At 54.4% G+C, this 15,446-nt stretch overlaps 3 protein-coding genes and 1 non-coding gene across 4 annotated transcripts; 3 read left to right on the top strand and 1 right to left on the bottom strand.

The window, feature by feature from the left end:
• The first annotated feature begins 556 nt into the window (after nt 1-556).
• Nucleotides 557-4,462, top strand: N656DRAFT_779576 (ubiquitin-activating enzyme E1). Its single transcript, XM_064815221.1, has 3 exons — nt 557-921; nt 1,061-3,427; nt 3,483-4,462. The coding sequence occupies exons 1-3, from the start codon at nt 916-918 to the stop codon at nt 4,215-4,217; spliced, it is 3,108 nt and encodes a 1,035-aa protein (XP_064669657.1). The 5' UTR covers nt 557-915; the 3' UTR covers nt 4,218-4,462.
• Nucleotides 4,463-5,451: 989 nt separating this feature from the next.
• N656DRAFT_768755 (uncharacterized protein) lies at nt 5,452-7,026 on the top strand (the record flags this gene model as incomplete). The annotated part of the gene is made up of 7 exons (XM_064813650.1): nt 5,452-5,454; nt 5,587-5,784; nt 5,862-5,949; nt 6,007-6,284; nt 6,321-6,598; nt 6,658-6,682; nt 6,772-7,026. The coding sequence occupies 7 exons, from the start codon at nt 5,452-5,454 to the stop codon at nt 7,024-7,026; spliced, it is 1,125 nt and encodes a 374-aa protein (XP_064669656.1).
• A 236-nt stretch (nt 7,027-7,262) lies between these two features.
• N656DRAFT_t84 lies at nt 7,263-7,372 on the top strand. The gene has a single exon. It is a non-coding gene; the product is annotated as a tRNA-Leu (tRNA).
• A 389-nt stretch (nt 7,373-7,761) lies between these two features.
• N656DRAFT_845405 (glycosyltransferase family 2 protein) lies at nt 7,762-14,407 on the bottom strand. The gene is made up of 3 exons (XM_064819199.1): nt 13,628-14,407; nt 8,291-13,551; nt 7,762-8,229 (listed from the first exon to the last, which is right to left on the bottom strand). The coding sequence occupies exons 1-3, from the start codon at nt 13,936-13,938 to the stop codon at nt 8,198-8,200; spliced, it is 5,604 nt and encodes a 1,867-aa protein (XP_064669655.1). The 5' UTR covers nt 13,939-14,407; the 3' UTR covers nt 7,762-8,197.
• Nucleotides 14,408-15,446: the final 1,039 nt, after the last annotated feature.

Genomic DNA, 15,446 nt, shown 5'->3' with positions numbered 1-15,446 from the left:
GCACTGTCATGTTGCTTACCATACACGTATGTATGTACTGTACTTACAGTACACGGGTGAAATGCTGTAAGCGTAATATTTTGGGGCGTACAGTACCTTACTCCGTAAAGTCAAATGCTAGGTATTCGTACAAGTTGCATTTTCAAATACATTATCCGTATAACGCCGTATAGCCCGATTTATTCAAGGATCCTAAGAAGAACGCCAAAGAGTGCCTTGTTTTTCCTAGGTTCTATTGCCCCAGGTTGGGAACTCTAGTAGGCTACAACTGTAGGTCCGCGCCACACACAATATAGAGATATGCCCCACTTTCTTTCCTGGTTCTTTTGGTGCCTCTTTCATTCCCTAACCATTAATGCAACTAATCCCGTTAACTAAGAATTGGCTCCGCCAGCCCCGCTAGGTACATATACACCCAATTCTCAAGCTACGGAGCTACGGCTCATAGTCTCGTAGCATCAGGTGTTTAGAAATCATGCCCAAGGCAGGATGTCATCTTAACCGTTTATGCTACCGCCCTGGCCACAGTTGCGTCTTTCACCTCAAACAAACCGCAGGTGTTGCTAGCTTTGCATGGTTCCCGGTGACTTACACTACACTATTGTACTGTACATCACATGACTTACAGCTGAAGCCCTTATAAAGTTCACTAACAGGCAGCATTACGTCTATCCAGGGCCCCACCAACCTTCCAAATCATCCCCGCAGCGCTCGGTGGCGGGGTTGACCTCAACTTCGAACCTGGACCGTCATCCCTCGTCAGACAACCTCTAAAACAACCAACAACCACTTCCACATTTTCCATCTCGAGACACGAACCACCAACCATTACCAACTACGAGCGAACAAACACTAGCCAAGCTGGGGAAGCGCAAGGTTTCTGAAGGGGATCTGCCTATTTCCCTCAAACGAACCATGACTGTGAGTTTCCATCTTCAAATGTCAAGCTCTCCAAAGCCCGTCTTGGGGTAGGCCTCATGGCGATCGCTGGCCGCCTTCCACCTCTGGCTCGTCTCTTCGGGATGCTCGAAAGCTTTTTGATCCCTGACACGCACAGCAGGACAAGAAGCAACCCGACGGGATCGACCTCGTCACCCGGATGCAGGTCGACCCGTCTGTCGTGGGTTCGACCGAGATCGATGAGTCACTCTATAGCCGCCAGCTCTATGTGCTAGGCCACGAGGCCATGAAGCGCATGATTGCGTCAAACGTGCTCATTGTTGGTCTCAAGGGCCTCGGTGTCGAAATCGCCAAGAACATCGCCCTTGCTGGTGTCAAGAGCCTTACCCTCCACGATCCGGCGCCGGTCGCCATTGCGGATCTCTCGTCTCAGTTCTTCCTCCGTCGCGAGGATGTTGGAAAACCTCGAGATCAAGTCACTGCTCCCCGGGTTGCCGAGCTCAACGCCTATACTCCAGTTCACATACACAAGTCCTCTAATCTCGGCGAGAACCTATCGCAGTTTGACAAATACCAGGTTGTCGTCTTGACAAACACGCCGCTACACCTTCAACTTGTCATCGGCGACTATTGCCACCTAAAGGGCATCTACTTCATTGCCGCCGACACATTCGGTCTGTTCGGGTCCGTGTTTTGCGACTTTGGCAGCAACTTCACTGTTATCGACGCGACTGGTGAGAACCCGGTGAATGGGATCGTGGCTGGCATCGACGAGGAAGGGCTTGTCTCTGCGCTCGACGAGACTCGGCATGGGCTCGAGGATGGCGACTATGTTACCTTCTCGGAAGTTGAAGGTATGGAAGGTCTCAACGGATGCGAACCCCGGAAGGTTACAGTGAAGGGTCCCTACACGTTCTCGATCGGCGACGTCTCTGGCCTCGGCCAATACAAGCGCGGGGGCCTGTACCAGCAAGTGAAGATGCCCAAGTCCGTCGACTTCAAGAGTATCTCTACGGCCTTGAAAGATCCTGAATTTGTCATCTCCGACTTCGCCAAGTTCGACCGCCCGCAGCAACTCCACGTCGGCTTCCAGGCTCTTCACGCGTTCGCTCAGGGCCGAGGTCGACTTCCTAGGCCAATGAACGATGAGGATGCGGCTGAGATTGTCAAATCTGCCAAGGAAATCGCGAAGGCCGGAGGCATCGAGGTCGACTTTGACGAGAAACTCCTGAAGGAGCTTAGCTACCAGGCGACGGGCGATCTCAGTCCCATGGCCGCCTTCTTTGGCGGTCTTACCGCTCAAGAGGTGCTGAAAGCCGTGTCGGGCAAGTTCCACCCAATCAAGCAATTCATGTACTTTGATTCCCTCGAGTCTCTGCCTGCAGGCTCTGCGCGCTCTGAAGAACTGTGCAAGCCTACCGGATCCCGGTATGATGGTCAGATTGCGGTCTTTGGCCGGGAGTTCCAGGACAAAATTGCAAATATGAAGCAGTTCCTCGTTGGAGCCGGTGCGATTGGCTGTGAGATGCTCAAAAACTGGGCCATGATCGGTCTTGGAACCGGTCCTAGGGGTCGCATCACAGTGACTGATATGGACCAGATCGAGAAGAGCAACCTCAATAGGCAGTTCCTGTTCCGGCCAAAGGACGTGGGACAAATGAAGAGCGACTGCGCGGCCAAGGCAGCGCAGGCTATGAATCCCGAGCTTGAGGGTCACATTGTCACTCTCAAGGATCGCGTCAGCCCGGAGACAGAGCACATCTTCAACGAAGATTTCTGGAAGAGCTTAGATGGAGTGACAAACGCGCTGGACAACATTGAAGCGAGGACCTACGTCGACCGAAGATGCGTTTTCTTTCACAAACCACTTCTGGAAAGCGGTACTCTCGGAACAAAGGGCAACACACAGGTGGTCCTCCCGCGCCTGACCGAGTCATACTCGTCTTCCCAGGATCCGCCAGAGCAATCATTCCCCATGTGCACACTCCGCAGTTTCCCCAACAAGATCGAGCACACAATTGCGTGGGCGCGTGAGTTGTTTGAAAGCTCATTCGTGAAGCCCGCCGAGACAGCGAACCTGTACCTTACCCAGCCCAACTATCTGGAGACAACGCTGAAGCAGGGCGGCAACGAGAAGGCGACGCTTGAGATGCTGGTCGACTACCTCAAGAACGAGCGTGCGCTCAGCTTCGAGGACTGCGTCCAATGGGCCCGCATGCTGTTTGAGAAGCAATACAACAATGCCATCCAGCAACTGCTTTACAACTTCCCCAAGGATGCCGTGTCGTCCTCCGGGACGCCTTTCTGGTCGGGACCGAAGAGAGCCCCTGATCCGCTCAAGTTCGACGTCGACAACCCCACGCACTTTGCCTTCATTGAGGCGGCGACGAACCTGCATGCTTTTAACTACAACATCAATCTCAAGGGCAAGACCAAGCAGGACTATATCCGAGCGCTGGATGCCATGATCATTCCGGATTTCTCACCAGACGCCAATGTCAAGATTCAGGCAGATGATAAAGAGCCTGTAAGTGTTTGCTGAACGCCTAATCGGGAGAAGCCAGGTAGCTGATACAATCTAGGATCCGAATGCTGGTGGGAGCGCTTTTGACGACGAGACGGAATTGCAGAACCTCGTCAACGAACTGCCAGATCCCAAGTCGCTGGCTGGCTTCAAGCTCACGCCGGTCGAGTTCGAGAAGGACGACGATACCAATTTCCATATTGACTTCATCACAGCTGCCAGCAATCTACGCGCCGAGAATTACAAAATCGAGCCGGCGGACCGGCATAGGACCAAGTTCATTGCCGGCAAGATTATCCCTGCGATTGCCACGACCACGGCCCTGGTTACGGGGTTGGTCGTGTTGGAGCTGTACAAGATCATCGACGGCAAGCAAGACATTGAGCAGTACAAGAACGGGTTTGTCAACCTGGCGCTTCCGTTCTTTGGCTTCAGCGAGCCGATTGCGAGCCCCAAGGTCGAGTATCAGGGCCCCAACGGCAAGGTGACGCTGGACAAGATCTGGGACAGGTTTGAGGTGGACGATATTACCCTGCAGGAGCTGCTTGACGATTTTGAGAAGCGCGGCCTCTCGATTTCGATGCTGAGCTCTGGGGTCAGCCTGTTGTATGCGGCCTTCTTCCCGCCGGCTAAGCGAAAGGACAAGTACGGCAAGAAGCTGAGCGAGCTGGTTGAATCGGTGACCAAGAAGCCGATCCCGGCGCATCAAAAGGAGCTGATATTTGAGGTGGTTACGGAAGACGCGAACGGGGAGGACGTCGAGGTGCCGTACATCAAGGCCAAGATCAGGTAAATGGTCAAAACTGCATGCCCGGTTTTAGGTTGGGCGATGGTGGGACATGATTTGAGTGGCACACAGGCAAACATGTGAGATAGACATTCAATTCCATTCTGGGCTCTGGGACGGAATTACGTAGCAATCATGTTACGAGACTCGGGGGTATGGTATGTCATTAAGAACGGCCGCGTTTCAATGCCCATGTTGAACTCTCGTTTCTAGGACGATTAGATACTCTGCTATTGACTAGACTAAGGTATTTTGTCTTGTCGCTTGTCCTGCGGTGATTGATCCCCTATAACTGCCCAAGACTGCCCTGATCTATAGGTGAATATTCCGCTGGGCTACGGCATCAACTGGCGGCATACCGTATTTCGCCAGTCTCCGATTCACAGATGGCCAGGGCCACTCCTGATAGAAAGCGGATTTGTTCCATTGCTTGAAAGTTGAAACTGCACCGACCGCATTCTAAGGATTTATAAGCTGAACATCACCCATTGGGCGATTCTGTGAACGACATCCACTTCCACCTCCCCAGCATGCCGACTGGAAGTCTGGAACACAAATCATTCAAAATGAGCGCTTACTCATGGAGTTGCCGCCGCTAAGGATTACGTCACGATTTATAAGTTGACGTCTTTTGTATTTCTTGTCCCGTCATCTTTCTATGTCCACATCTCAAGCTTAGGAGTCGTCAATACATGCCATACAGTTGTGGATAATCGCCTCATGGAAGCTGCCTTAAGCATCAGTGCCAAGCGAATGAAACGTAGGGAAGGTATGGAGGTTGTTCCTTATTATCCTGTAGAACGTGATACGTGAATTCATTGATCATGACCCTGGTCCTGTAGTTGCCCGCTAGGGGATAAACCCACGAGGGGCAAATTGTAATACATTTCAGAACCGGGAGAATACGAGGCTTGAAAGACGGAATAATCATCAAGAGTACTCTTTAGTAAATATAACTAAGCAAAGGGAACGCCCTTCAATTGCTTAGACAGAAAAGGCTCCCCTAGGAGTACCGTCAACCCCGCTCATGAAGCTTAAAAGATGGGCTCTCCCACAACTTGAGGGCGTCTCAGTCAGGTTACTAGCTCGAAACCAGACCTACCAGACATCAACCAGCTTCGCACAACTTTACTTCAAGGGCCAAAACTTCTCAATTTGGGCACACGGCAGATTAGGACGAACCGTGCCAGCAACAAAAAGCCCGCTCCTGGGAAATACTCGATTCCAGTATCTCGCTACCATGGTACGTCTGTGACGTCGTTACGATTCAATCGTCGTGCGGTATCTTGTGCTGCAATTCGGACGGTTGCAGAGCCACTTATTGCCCGCCCCCTTTTTTTGCCAAGGTCAGCATCACTGATATCGCCAATTCCAGGCTGCCAAGGACACCCCTGGCGGCGCCTCAACCAGCGAGAGCAACAAGATCACGGACTGGGTCAAGCCGGGGGACACATCGGGCGAGTTCAAACGCCAACAGAGCTCGTTCCGCAACTGGATATCCCGTGAGCCGGGTGCCCAGTTCCCACCCGAGAAGGGCAGGTACCACCTGTATGTGAGCTATGCTTGTCCATGGGTAAGTACTAAGTCATTCATCTGCCCCCTATTGCAAAAGGGAACTGGTGTTCACGGGGTGCTGAGAAGAAAACATAGGCCAACCGCACCCTCATTGCGCGCAAGCTCAAGGGCCTTGAGGATATTATTTCATTCTCGGTCGTGCACTGGCACATGGGCTCAAAAGGTGACCCGTCCTGGCAGAGAGGCAGTTGCATGGTTCTAATTTAACCAACTCCCCTAGGCTGGCGCTTCCCTACCGCTGATGACACGGACGCGGCTGGCGAGAATGTCATCCCGGATCCGGTTCCCGGCCACGAGGGGGTCACGCACCTGCGGGACATCTACTTCCGCGTGAACCCGCAGTACGAGGGCCGCTTCACCGTGCCCGTGCTGTACGACAAGAAGACGGACACGATTGTGAACAACGAGAGCAGCGAGATTCTGCGCATGTTTGGGACCGAGGTGGGCATTGGTGTTTTCCTGTCCTGGCTGCTTACTTACTCACATCCGCTGCCTCTGGTCTGTTGTGAGTTGAGTGAGCGAGATTGCTAACAGGCAAGCCAGTTCGACGACCTGATCGAGGACAAGTACCGCAAGGTTGACCTCTACCCGGCGCATCTCCGGAAGGAGATTGACGAGGCGCACGAGTGGCACTACGACAAGATCAACAACGGCGTGTACAAGTCCGGGTTTGCCACCACGCAGGAGGCGTACGAGCGAAACGTTGTTGCGCTGTTTGAGGCGCTGGACAGGGCCGAGGCACACCTGGCCGAGAAGGCGAGCGAAGGGCCGTACTGGTTTGGTGATCAGCTCACCGAGGTTGACATTCGGCTGTAAGAATCACATCATCATCTTCCATTGATTGGGTCTGTTTACTGACCTCTATCAACAGCTTCGTTACCATTATACGGTTCGATGTAAGTGCCCATTGCCTAGCCATGTCCTCATATGGCAATCCCCATTTCAAGTTGTTATTAGCGGTTAGGTTTTCTAACAGCAGCGACAGCCCGTCTATGTGCAGCATTTCAAGTGCAACATCCGCGACATCCGCTCCGGCTACCCGGCGCTGCACAAGTGGATGCGCCATCTCTACTGGAACATCGCGGCCTTCCGCGACACGACAAACTTCCTCCACATCAAGAGGCACTACACCAAGTCCCACACCCAGATCAACCCACACTCCATAACCCCCGTGGGACCCTTGCCCGACATCTTGCCGCTGGATGAGGAGGTGGCTGCTGTGCCGGGGGTGAAGGCATAAATAAATGGACACTACGAAGTACCGGATATGTAATTCCTCCGTTCATTGTAGCAGAACTAGCGTTTCAGATTGTCGTTGAATGTCATGATATATCTGGCCCATGTTTTAAACTAACTGAGAGGGTGCGAATATCATGTGTTTTCGCTCAAAAGGGGGGCGATCTGCCCGACTCTCCGGTAGTCCTTTGTTTGCCCACATCAAGGCGCATTTGCCATTCGAATTTCATCAAATCAAATGGCAAGATGGCCGAGCGGTCCAAGGCGCCACGTTAAGGTATTCAAACCTTGATTCAATCCTCAGGATTCCGTGGTCCGAAAGGGCGTGGGTTCGAATCCCACTCTTGTCAGCGATTTTCTTTTGCTCTTTTTGCCCTTTCTCCCCCCGTTCTGTGTTTGTACCCTTTTTTTGCTTTCCCCCTTCTCGTTCTCCAGAGGCATAGTTACCGGTGGGAGGCAGTCAATTAAGTAAACCTCGGAATTAACTGCACAATGCCGCTTGCAAGGGAATCATGGCAGTCTCGAGTAGATGGAACTCTACCTTCGAGAGAAACTGCATCGTCTGGACCACAAGTTTCAACCATCATAAGTCCTGTCCTGCCCACTAACGGACAACTACTGTAAGCTGGCTAAGGAAGAAGCCGTCCACCTTCCGCCATAAAGAAACGAGAGCTTCAACCGGACTGCTACCTAAACAAATCTCAACATCTGCCACATTCAAGTAGGTACTTTCCACCTTCTCAAGTACAGCACAATAGCTTCTTCTCATTACCATGCATTATCTACAGCAAGTCAAGCTATCCATACCAAGAGAGAATGTACATACATAGGTAGGTGGATGAATAGATGCCCCTTTCTTCCAACATGCAAGCCACGACGACGACACAGGAAAACAGGATGTATGAGATTGACAGGTGGACACAGAAATCACAGGAAGACCAGAGACCAGAAACCATTTTCTTTTCACGGCAGACGACGAGAGATCCCATGAACGAAAGAAACTTGCCTCTTTCATCTCAGCGAGGATAGGATAGACCATGCAAAAGCATTAAATTAGTTTTTCAATTCATCCACTCCGGTTACTGTTTAGTCCATTGCGCTGGGATAACAGAGAGAAAAAGTAAAGACGTGCCATCCAAAACCCGAGAGACGACAAAATAAACAAGAAATGCAGTCTACAACTGCCCCGACAAAATCGCTGTGGTGGCTATTACCGGATACGTCAGCATCACAATCACCATTATCAAAGAGAAAGGAGTAAGGCTTACCATTATTGATATACGCCCTCTTCGAATCAAGAGGCACGCCAAACCTCCTCTCAAGCTCTTGCTTGACTCCCTTCTTGGTGACGGTCATCAGATCCGCCGTCCTCAGAATCTCCCTAATCTCCGCCAGCAGCGCGTCGTCGCTGGGCACGTTGAGGTTGGACATCTCGAGCTCCTGCTGGGACCCGCTCTGGCCCAGGAACTGGGAGCCACCAAATTGGCTAACCCGGTTGCCCGCCCCTCCCAGCATCTCGGACGGAGCCAGCGACAGCCTGCTGGGCGCCGCGGCGGGCATGGGAGGCACGTAGCCGCCGGCGATGGAGCCCGGCCGGCTGGGCGTGTAGCCGCCGTATTCCGACATGGCAACGTTGGGCCGAGTGGCGTACGAGTAGCCCGAGACCTCCGACCGAGCATCGTCGCGCATCGTCTGCGCCTCCCACAGCTCGGCCTGGTAGTCCTCCCACTTTTTGCGCGGGATGCTCGCCGGGTCAAACTTGCCCTCGTCCGAAATGACAATCTTCTTGCCCTTCTCGCCAGCGACCACACGCGTGTTGCCCCAGTTGAAGTCGTCCATGTGCCAAAATGCATACAACGGCAGGCCGAAGCTGAAGACGGGGATGGCGATCACGTACAGGATCATCCAGCCAATCATTTCCCACTTGCGACGCAAGATGAAGATGATGGCCTGCAGGCCGTAGATGGCGGCGAGGAGCACAAAGGCAGTGATGGGCACCACTGTCGACCGCTGCGCCACCATGACGATGAGATACACTATATAGGCGATGGTGACGGGCTGGACGACGGTTGAGAGCAGGTCGATCAAGACGATGAAGCGCATGCTGAAGCAGCAGAACCCGCACAGCTGGTTCATGGGGATGAGCTCCATCAGGTTGTGCACGGTCGAGTTAATCCAGCGGCGGCGCTGCGAGAGGAACACCTTCCACGAGTCGGGGGCAATGGTCCACGCGTGCGCCCTCATGATGTATTTGGTCTTGTACTTGGAGTGGTACTTAAGCAGCAGCGTCGTGAGGAAGCGGTCCTCACCCAGGTGCAGCAGGTTCTTCATGTGCAGCGTGTCGACCCGGATGGTCGAGTAAGCCTCAACCACCTCACGGCTGACGAACAAAGGCTTGCCTGTCTCTGCGGCGCGGATGCGGTACATTGAGAAACAACCGGGCAAGCACGTTACGGAACCGAACAGCGACTCGAACGCCTTGGACAGGTTGTGCGAGATGTAGTACTCGTATACCTGAATCATGGTGATGAAGGACGACTTGGCGTTGGTCAGGGCCGTCTCGCCGCACACGGCGATGAGGCGTGTATCGTCCAAGAAGGCCGACACCATGCGCGTGGCCGAATCTGGGGCGACGACCGTGTCCGCATCGATCTGCAGCATGTACTCGTAAAAGGTCGGGTTGACACCAATGACGTTGCGGATCTGATGGTACATTTCAAGTTCGAGGGGGCTCATGGGCAGGTTATAATGCACGCGGTTGAGGAACCGCATCAAGATCATCTGCGAATCACGCTTGCCACGGTTGCCGGGGCGAGACACCTCGGACGGCTTGCCGACTTTGACGATGACGAGGAAAGGCACAATATGGCCCTGCACCTCGTACAGACCAGAATACACCTTGCCCATGTTGTGTTGTTTGAGACCCTCGCCCAGAGACTCGAAGCTCAGGGGCTCTGGATCGACCGCCTCAGACACGCCTAGAATGTCCAGCACGATGCGCGGCGTGGGCCGATCGTTGCCCTGACCGATAATCATGCCGTCGCAGACAATGACCAGCAGCTTGCGCTTGTCATCGTAGCGCATGCGTGCCGCCGAATCGATAGCACGCCGCAGCGAGTCCTCGTCTTCGGTGTAGGCCGGAATCTGGCACATGACAAACTTGTCGAGGTTTTCCGGCATATTCTTAGTACCAAACTGGAGCGCCGCGAAGAACTTGAAGCCAATGACGGTGGCAAGGAGGACCGACACAGCCAGAACCAAATACTCGGCGAACTTGCACTGCGCCGAATTGCGTGTATCCACGTCGGCGACGTAGAACAGATTGTCAAGGCAGAGCTGCATCTTCTGTTTTGACTCCTTGCTGATACCCAGTGCCTGCCAGAGCGCAGTGATGTCATCGCCAGACCTCTGCTGGAACAAATCTACCACGAGCTGGTTCATGAAGTTGGTCGCCGTCGCATCGGTTGGCGCCGGGTACCCCGGCGGGACCCGTTGTTTCCGCCCGCCATAGATATACTTGGTCAAATCGTACACGCGATTGTTTAGGATGGCAATGACTTGCTGCTTCTGGCTGAGCGTGCGTACGTACTCAGCCGAGTACCCGACGTTGCCGACTTTGTAGTTGGATCGCAGCATCTTGAACCTCTGTGAGAACCAATCCGGCCGGTAATCGCCGGTGAACCAGCGGAAGTCGTGGTATTTAGCGTTGAGATCTTGGCTGCTGATAACGGCTGCGGAGCCCGTGATGTTAGAGTCCTTGTAGTCGAGCAGCACGGATTCGTCAATCGAGTCCCCGTCGCCCTGGCAGAGGGCCGATACCTGGACAGGGAAAAGGGAACTAATGTCCATGCCGCCGTACTGCGTGATCAACTTTGTCTGCAGGTAAGGAGGGTAATGGCGGGGTGCGAAGGCGCCAATGTCGAAGATCTGACCACGGATCGAGGCAAATGCGGGCCGTCCATCCTTTCCGTCATAATAGGAGAGCTCTTCGGGGCTGTAGACATACTGGCGCGGGCAGATCAGCATTGGGAAGACGACGATGAAGAAGGCGGCCAGCAGACAGCTGAACCAGATGATCATGTTGATGGCCAACTTCTCGCGCCAGGCCATTCTCACGTCCTTTCGTGGCATGCGACCAAGTACCCGGATGGCAAAGTCGGGTATGAAGAAAGTGAGCAAGTACACCACGAAGACCCAGCGTTTGCGGCTGGGGCTGTCCTTGTACTCTTCTACCTCCACCATGTCCTTCTCGTTGCCGCGGTCAGCCATCTGCTCGCGTGTGTCCAAGTTCTTGAACATGTCACCGCCTCCGAAAGCCGAGACACCGGCCTCGGATCGAGCGTCCACGTCGTTGCTGCCAAAGTAGCCCGCCTTCTTCTCGTTTCCGAAGCTGCCCGGCGTGGCGCCCGCCGAGAGGAGCAGGCGCTCCTTTGATACCTCGAACGGGTTGGCAGGTGTAGTCCTGCCGTCCCCGGGATCCGATGGCCCGTACCGGCCTGACTGCGAGTAGCTCTCGCCCAGTTGCATGAGCTCCAACCAGCACCGCTCGCTTAAGAAAACACCTGTTGCGCCGACCGCCACCTCGTTGTTCGGCCATCGCTTCTCCTCAAGCACCATCTCCACCTTTTCGCGCTCGCTCCCGACGAGCACCGTCTCGGCGTCTGCAAGGCCTAGGAATTCACCAAAGGGCAAGAATAAACTAAAGTCTGCCGCGCGTAGCCGCTGGCTGATCTCGGCAATGCCAAAGGTCTGCACCTGCGTGCGCACGCACTTGCTGTCGAACTGGTTGGCGATGCGTCGGTCATTGGGCTTGAGACAAAAGACAAAATAGCAGTTGGTGCCCGGCGCCGTAACGGACCGTGTGACGTTTTCGAGCGCCGAAAGGAACTGGCCCGAGGCTCCCTGTTCCGCGGTGTGCCCAGCAGCTGAGCGGCCGCCTTCGCCGGTGTCACTCCGCTGATCAACCGACATGTCTCTCTCAGCCGCACGCGCCCGGGGGTTGCGCGCCGTTCCCGGCCGTCCGCGCCGTGACATGATGCTGGGGGCGCGCATCGGCCTTGAGCTGACCGAGGCTTGCATGACAGTTGTGCGCTCCTGCGGGTGCACCACCGTCTGCAGCACCTCTTGACCGAAGAGGCGGGAGACGAAGGCGCTCTTGCTAGAGTTGATCAGGTTCATGAGATCGCCCGAAATGACCTCGCCGTTCTCCTCCACCAGACCCTTCACCGGGTATTCCACTTCACCGGCAAAGTGCTTGACAGTGAAAGAAGCGGCCGTGTTTTCGGTGTAGAAGTTGCTCCCAGGCAGCTTGGCCGTTGCCGCGCCGACCTGGATGGCGGGATTCTTGCCCTCAAACCGTTTCCGTAAGCTTTCCAGCATTTGCATATCGGTGCGGTGACGGCGCGTCTGGTCATCCAAGATGCTAAGCAAACCATTTCCAGGCTTCAGCAGCCCCTTGACCGCGTCTGAGTTGTCAAAGTAGCTGGTCGGGGCTACAGAAACCTCTTCGGTCTCGAGAATGTCGGCCTTGCGGTCGAAGAAATTCTGCAGCGTCAGGTTGTACAGCGATTCGGTAGCGGCATTGTTCAGGAGCTGGTCGAGAGTCGAGTTGGTTGAAGACTGCTGTTGGAAGCCGGGGAAGTCGACGATGGAGATGGTGTTTGCGATCGACTCCTCAGCAGCGCAAAGCTTTTGATTAATGCTCTCGATGACATAGGCAACAAGGAGTGAGTAGAGTGTGCGTGCGAGTTCGTTTGCGTTACCTCGAGCACCGGCGGGATCCAGAAGGACTGTCACCCTCTCCTTGTGTATCATTTTGGTCTTGTAGCCTAGCGTTGTTTGGAGTTCTTGGGCGCCGACTCCCAGGAAAGCAGCGATTATGCCGAGCACATCCTTATTCTTAACCGTGGTTGTGGTCTGGCCGCCTTCGTGCGAGAAGCCGCCACTGTCATCCCCTGTTATGGCGGTGGTAGAAGAGGTCTCGAATTCCAGCTGGCCAATGTGCAGGATGCTTGCCAAAATCTGGCAGATCTCGGCGATTTCGCTCCGGGGGAACTCGAGCTTCCTCAGAGCCGTCTTGAACAGCTGAAAGCCCTCGGCATCGTTGATGCCCACTTTTAGCTGGGTCGGATGTCCTAGGTACTTCCATCTCCTCTTGTCCGAGGTTCCAGGGGCGTCGAAGCCAAGGTGCGCCTTTTCGGCAGCACTGGTACCCGCTAGGAGGTAGTACAGCACGTGGAAATTGCGCTCACCCGTCGGCACGTCCGTTATCCTGCTCCTCTCCAACCGATGATCCAGCAGCTTGGCTCCAATGAGAATGGGATTCGTTGTGGACGACGTATCGTACTGTAATTCATAAAACAGACCAGCCTTGGAGGCTGTTGGTGTCGTGGCCGTCTTGGTGGTGGTGAGCGTGTCGAAAACATAGGCGGCAAGAGAAACCTTGGCCGAGAGCGGTGTAGACGAGCGGTTGAGGAGCGACGTTAGCAGATGGGACCGAACCGTCGTTTTTCCCGAGCCGGATTCACCACTAGAAACCTGTTAGCGGGCAACGGCGGCAAAGCGGCTAGACGCCGAAGCACGGGCAGCTTAGGAATTGTCCATACAGAAAAAGAATTGCTTGGTTCTCAGACCGATGCCCCAGCCGGATCATAGCTCTCTCTGCCATGTCCTCGGCCGCGGACATGGCGCAGGAGTCCTTGGAGCCATCGCCCTTGGTCGAGCTTGTGTACGTGTTTATGCAAATGAGAGCATGCGAAGACAGACGGGCAGTAGGGATCGAGACATGGAAGCGACTGGCCAGGTGTGCTGTCAGGTGCGTGTCGGACTGGAGATGGGCGGGCAGCGAAGGCAGCGAAGCTTGAGTATGTGACCCCCCATGATTCCCGCTGCCAGACGGTGGGAGATTGAGAGCCATAATTTTAGAGGCGCTGCCAGGAGCTGGCCGTGCTCAACGTCCCGAGGGCGTTGGGTGCGTTCAGCAGCGCGGGCAACCGTCGGACACGATTTCGAGTGCGGTTCCCTCTGGCGTTTTTGTTGTTGACCGTGTTCGTGTCAATGGGCAACCCGCAGACTTTTCCACCCAAAAAGTCACCACTACCGCCAGGCTTACCCAGTTAGACCGACTGGCTGGCTTCAGACCACTGTGGCGGCGACAACGACAAGGACAAGGGGACGGGCTTTCGCAGCCGTATCACCGCAGTCAAACAATACACTCTAGAATGCAAAGGCAGGGCCAGGTCAAGAGCGAAAGAAAAGTAAAACGAACGTCATGTGCGAAAGCGGGCGTCCAAACGAGTGTTGGGGAGGAAGGCACTCAGAAAGCAAAATGCTCGGCGGGCAATGAGTCGCCCGGACAATTGCACTGTTCAGCGGCAGTGATTGACTGCATGGTCTCCCGGGGCTGGGCAGATGGAAAGGGGCTTCCAGTTTCTGCTTGGACGGTCCTACGGTGGATGCTACAAGCACGCTGCGCAGTTTTCATACGAGGCACCCCCTTGGGCCCCTTCAGCAGGGATCCACCTGATTGGCAAGATGCGGGACCTTTGCCAAGCTCTGGATCGCGGTTGCAGGCTGCGGTTCAAAACAAACAAGATCTGGAACGCAACGAATGCGGTTCATGGAACTTGCTCAGAGGCCGCTTTGCTGTGAGTCTTCTGCATTCGTCTATGCTTTCTCATCGGTGTCATGATTGCTGAATTAGTGCAGTGTCAGGTAAGGTACGAAGTAATTAGCTGCTTCCAGAACTTTGGATGACAGTTCCCAGGGATCCACCTTGCTCCTGGTGCGGTACTGTACCTAGTGCATCTGTACACTAGCGGGCCGCTTCCAAGAGAACACCCATCATGAGGCCATACCTTGAACCTAACGAAATGCTGTTATGTCAAATGTTATCCTCATGTGTATTTGTACTGTACATACACTAACCACAGAGCGTCCTGTAAGTTGCGTTGTTTTAGGCCATTCTGTCATGCACGTTTGAGCGCCCCGATAAGTGCATACCCGATGGAGTCCAGTGCTGTCTTAAGTCGACGAGTCGACAGCCGCGATGCTCAGGTTGTTAAAACTTTATTCATTTCCAGGTTGTCCATGTCGTGCCCACACCACTGGGGCATTACGAGCCCGAAGGCGGTTCCAGCTCTCCACCGCAGAGGCGAGACAGCGAATGGATTGCCTGATTGCGTCTGGGGGCCGGCTTATGGTGGATCGAACGGTGGCAACGAGAGGACACGAGCGGCCTAAGTCGCATGGAAATTCTTGCCCTGGAAGCACAGCAGCAGATTCTGCAGGTATTGATGCTTGGACTCATTCGATGTCCCGATGTCTCTCGGGAAAGACGAAATGTGAACTCGAATTCATCTTACCTAACACACCTGTGCCGGCCCTGCCGGGTTCTTAAACAATTAGCGCCCGAGGCCTGCACCG

This window comes from Canariomyces notabilis, assembly GCF_033297395.1.
Source record: "Canariomyces notabilis strain CBS 508.74 unplaced genomic scaffold N656scaffold_12, whole genome shotgun sequence".
Classification (NCBI taxonomy): domain Eukaryota; kingdom Fungi; phylum Ascomycota; class Sordariomycetes; order Sordariales; family Chaetomiaceae; genus Canariomyces; species Canariomyces notabilis.
The sequence above is the reverse complement of the archived record's forward strand: the minus strand, read 5'-3'. Positions and strand labels throughout refer to the sequence as shown.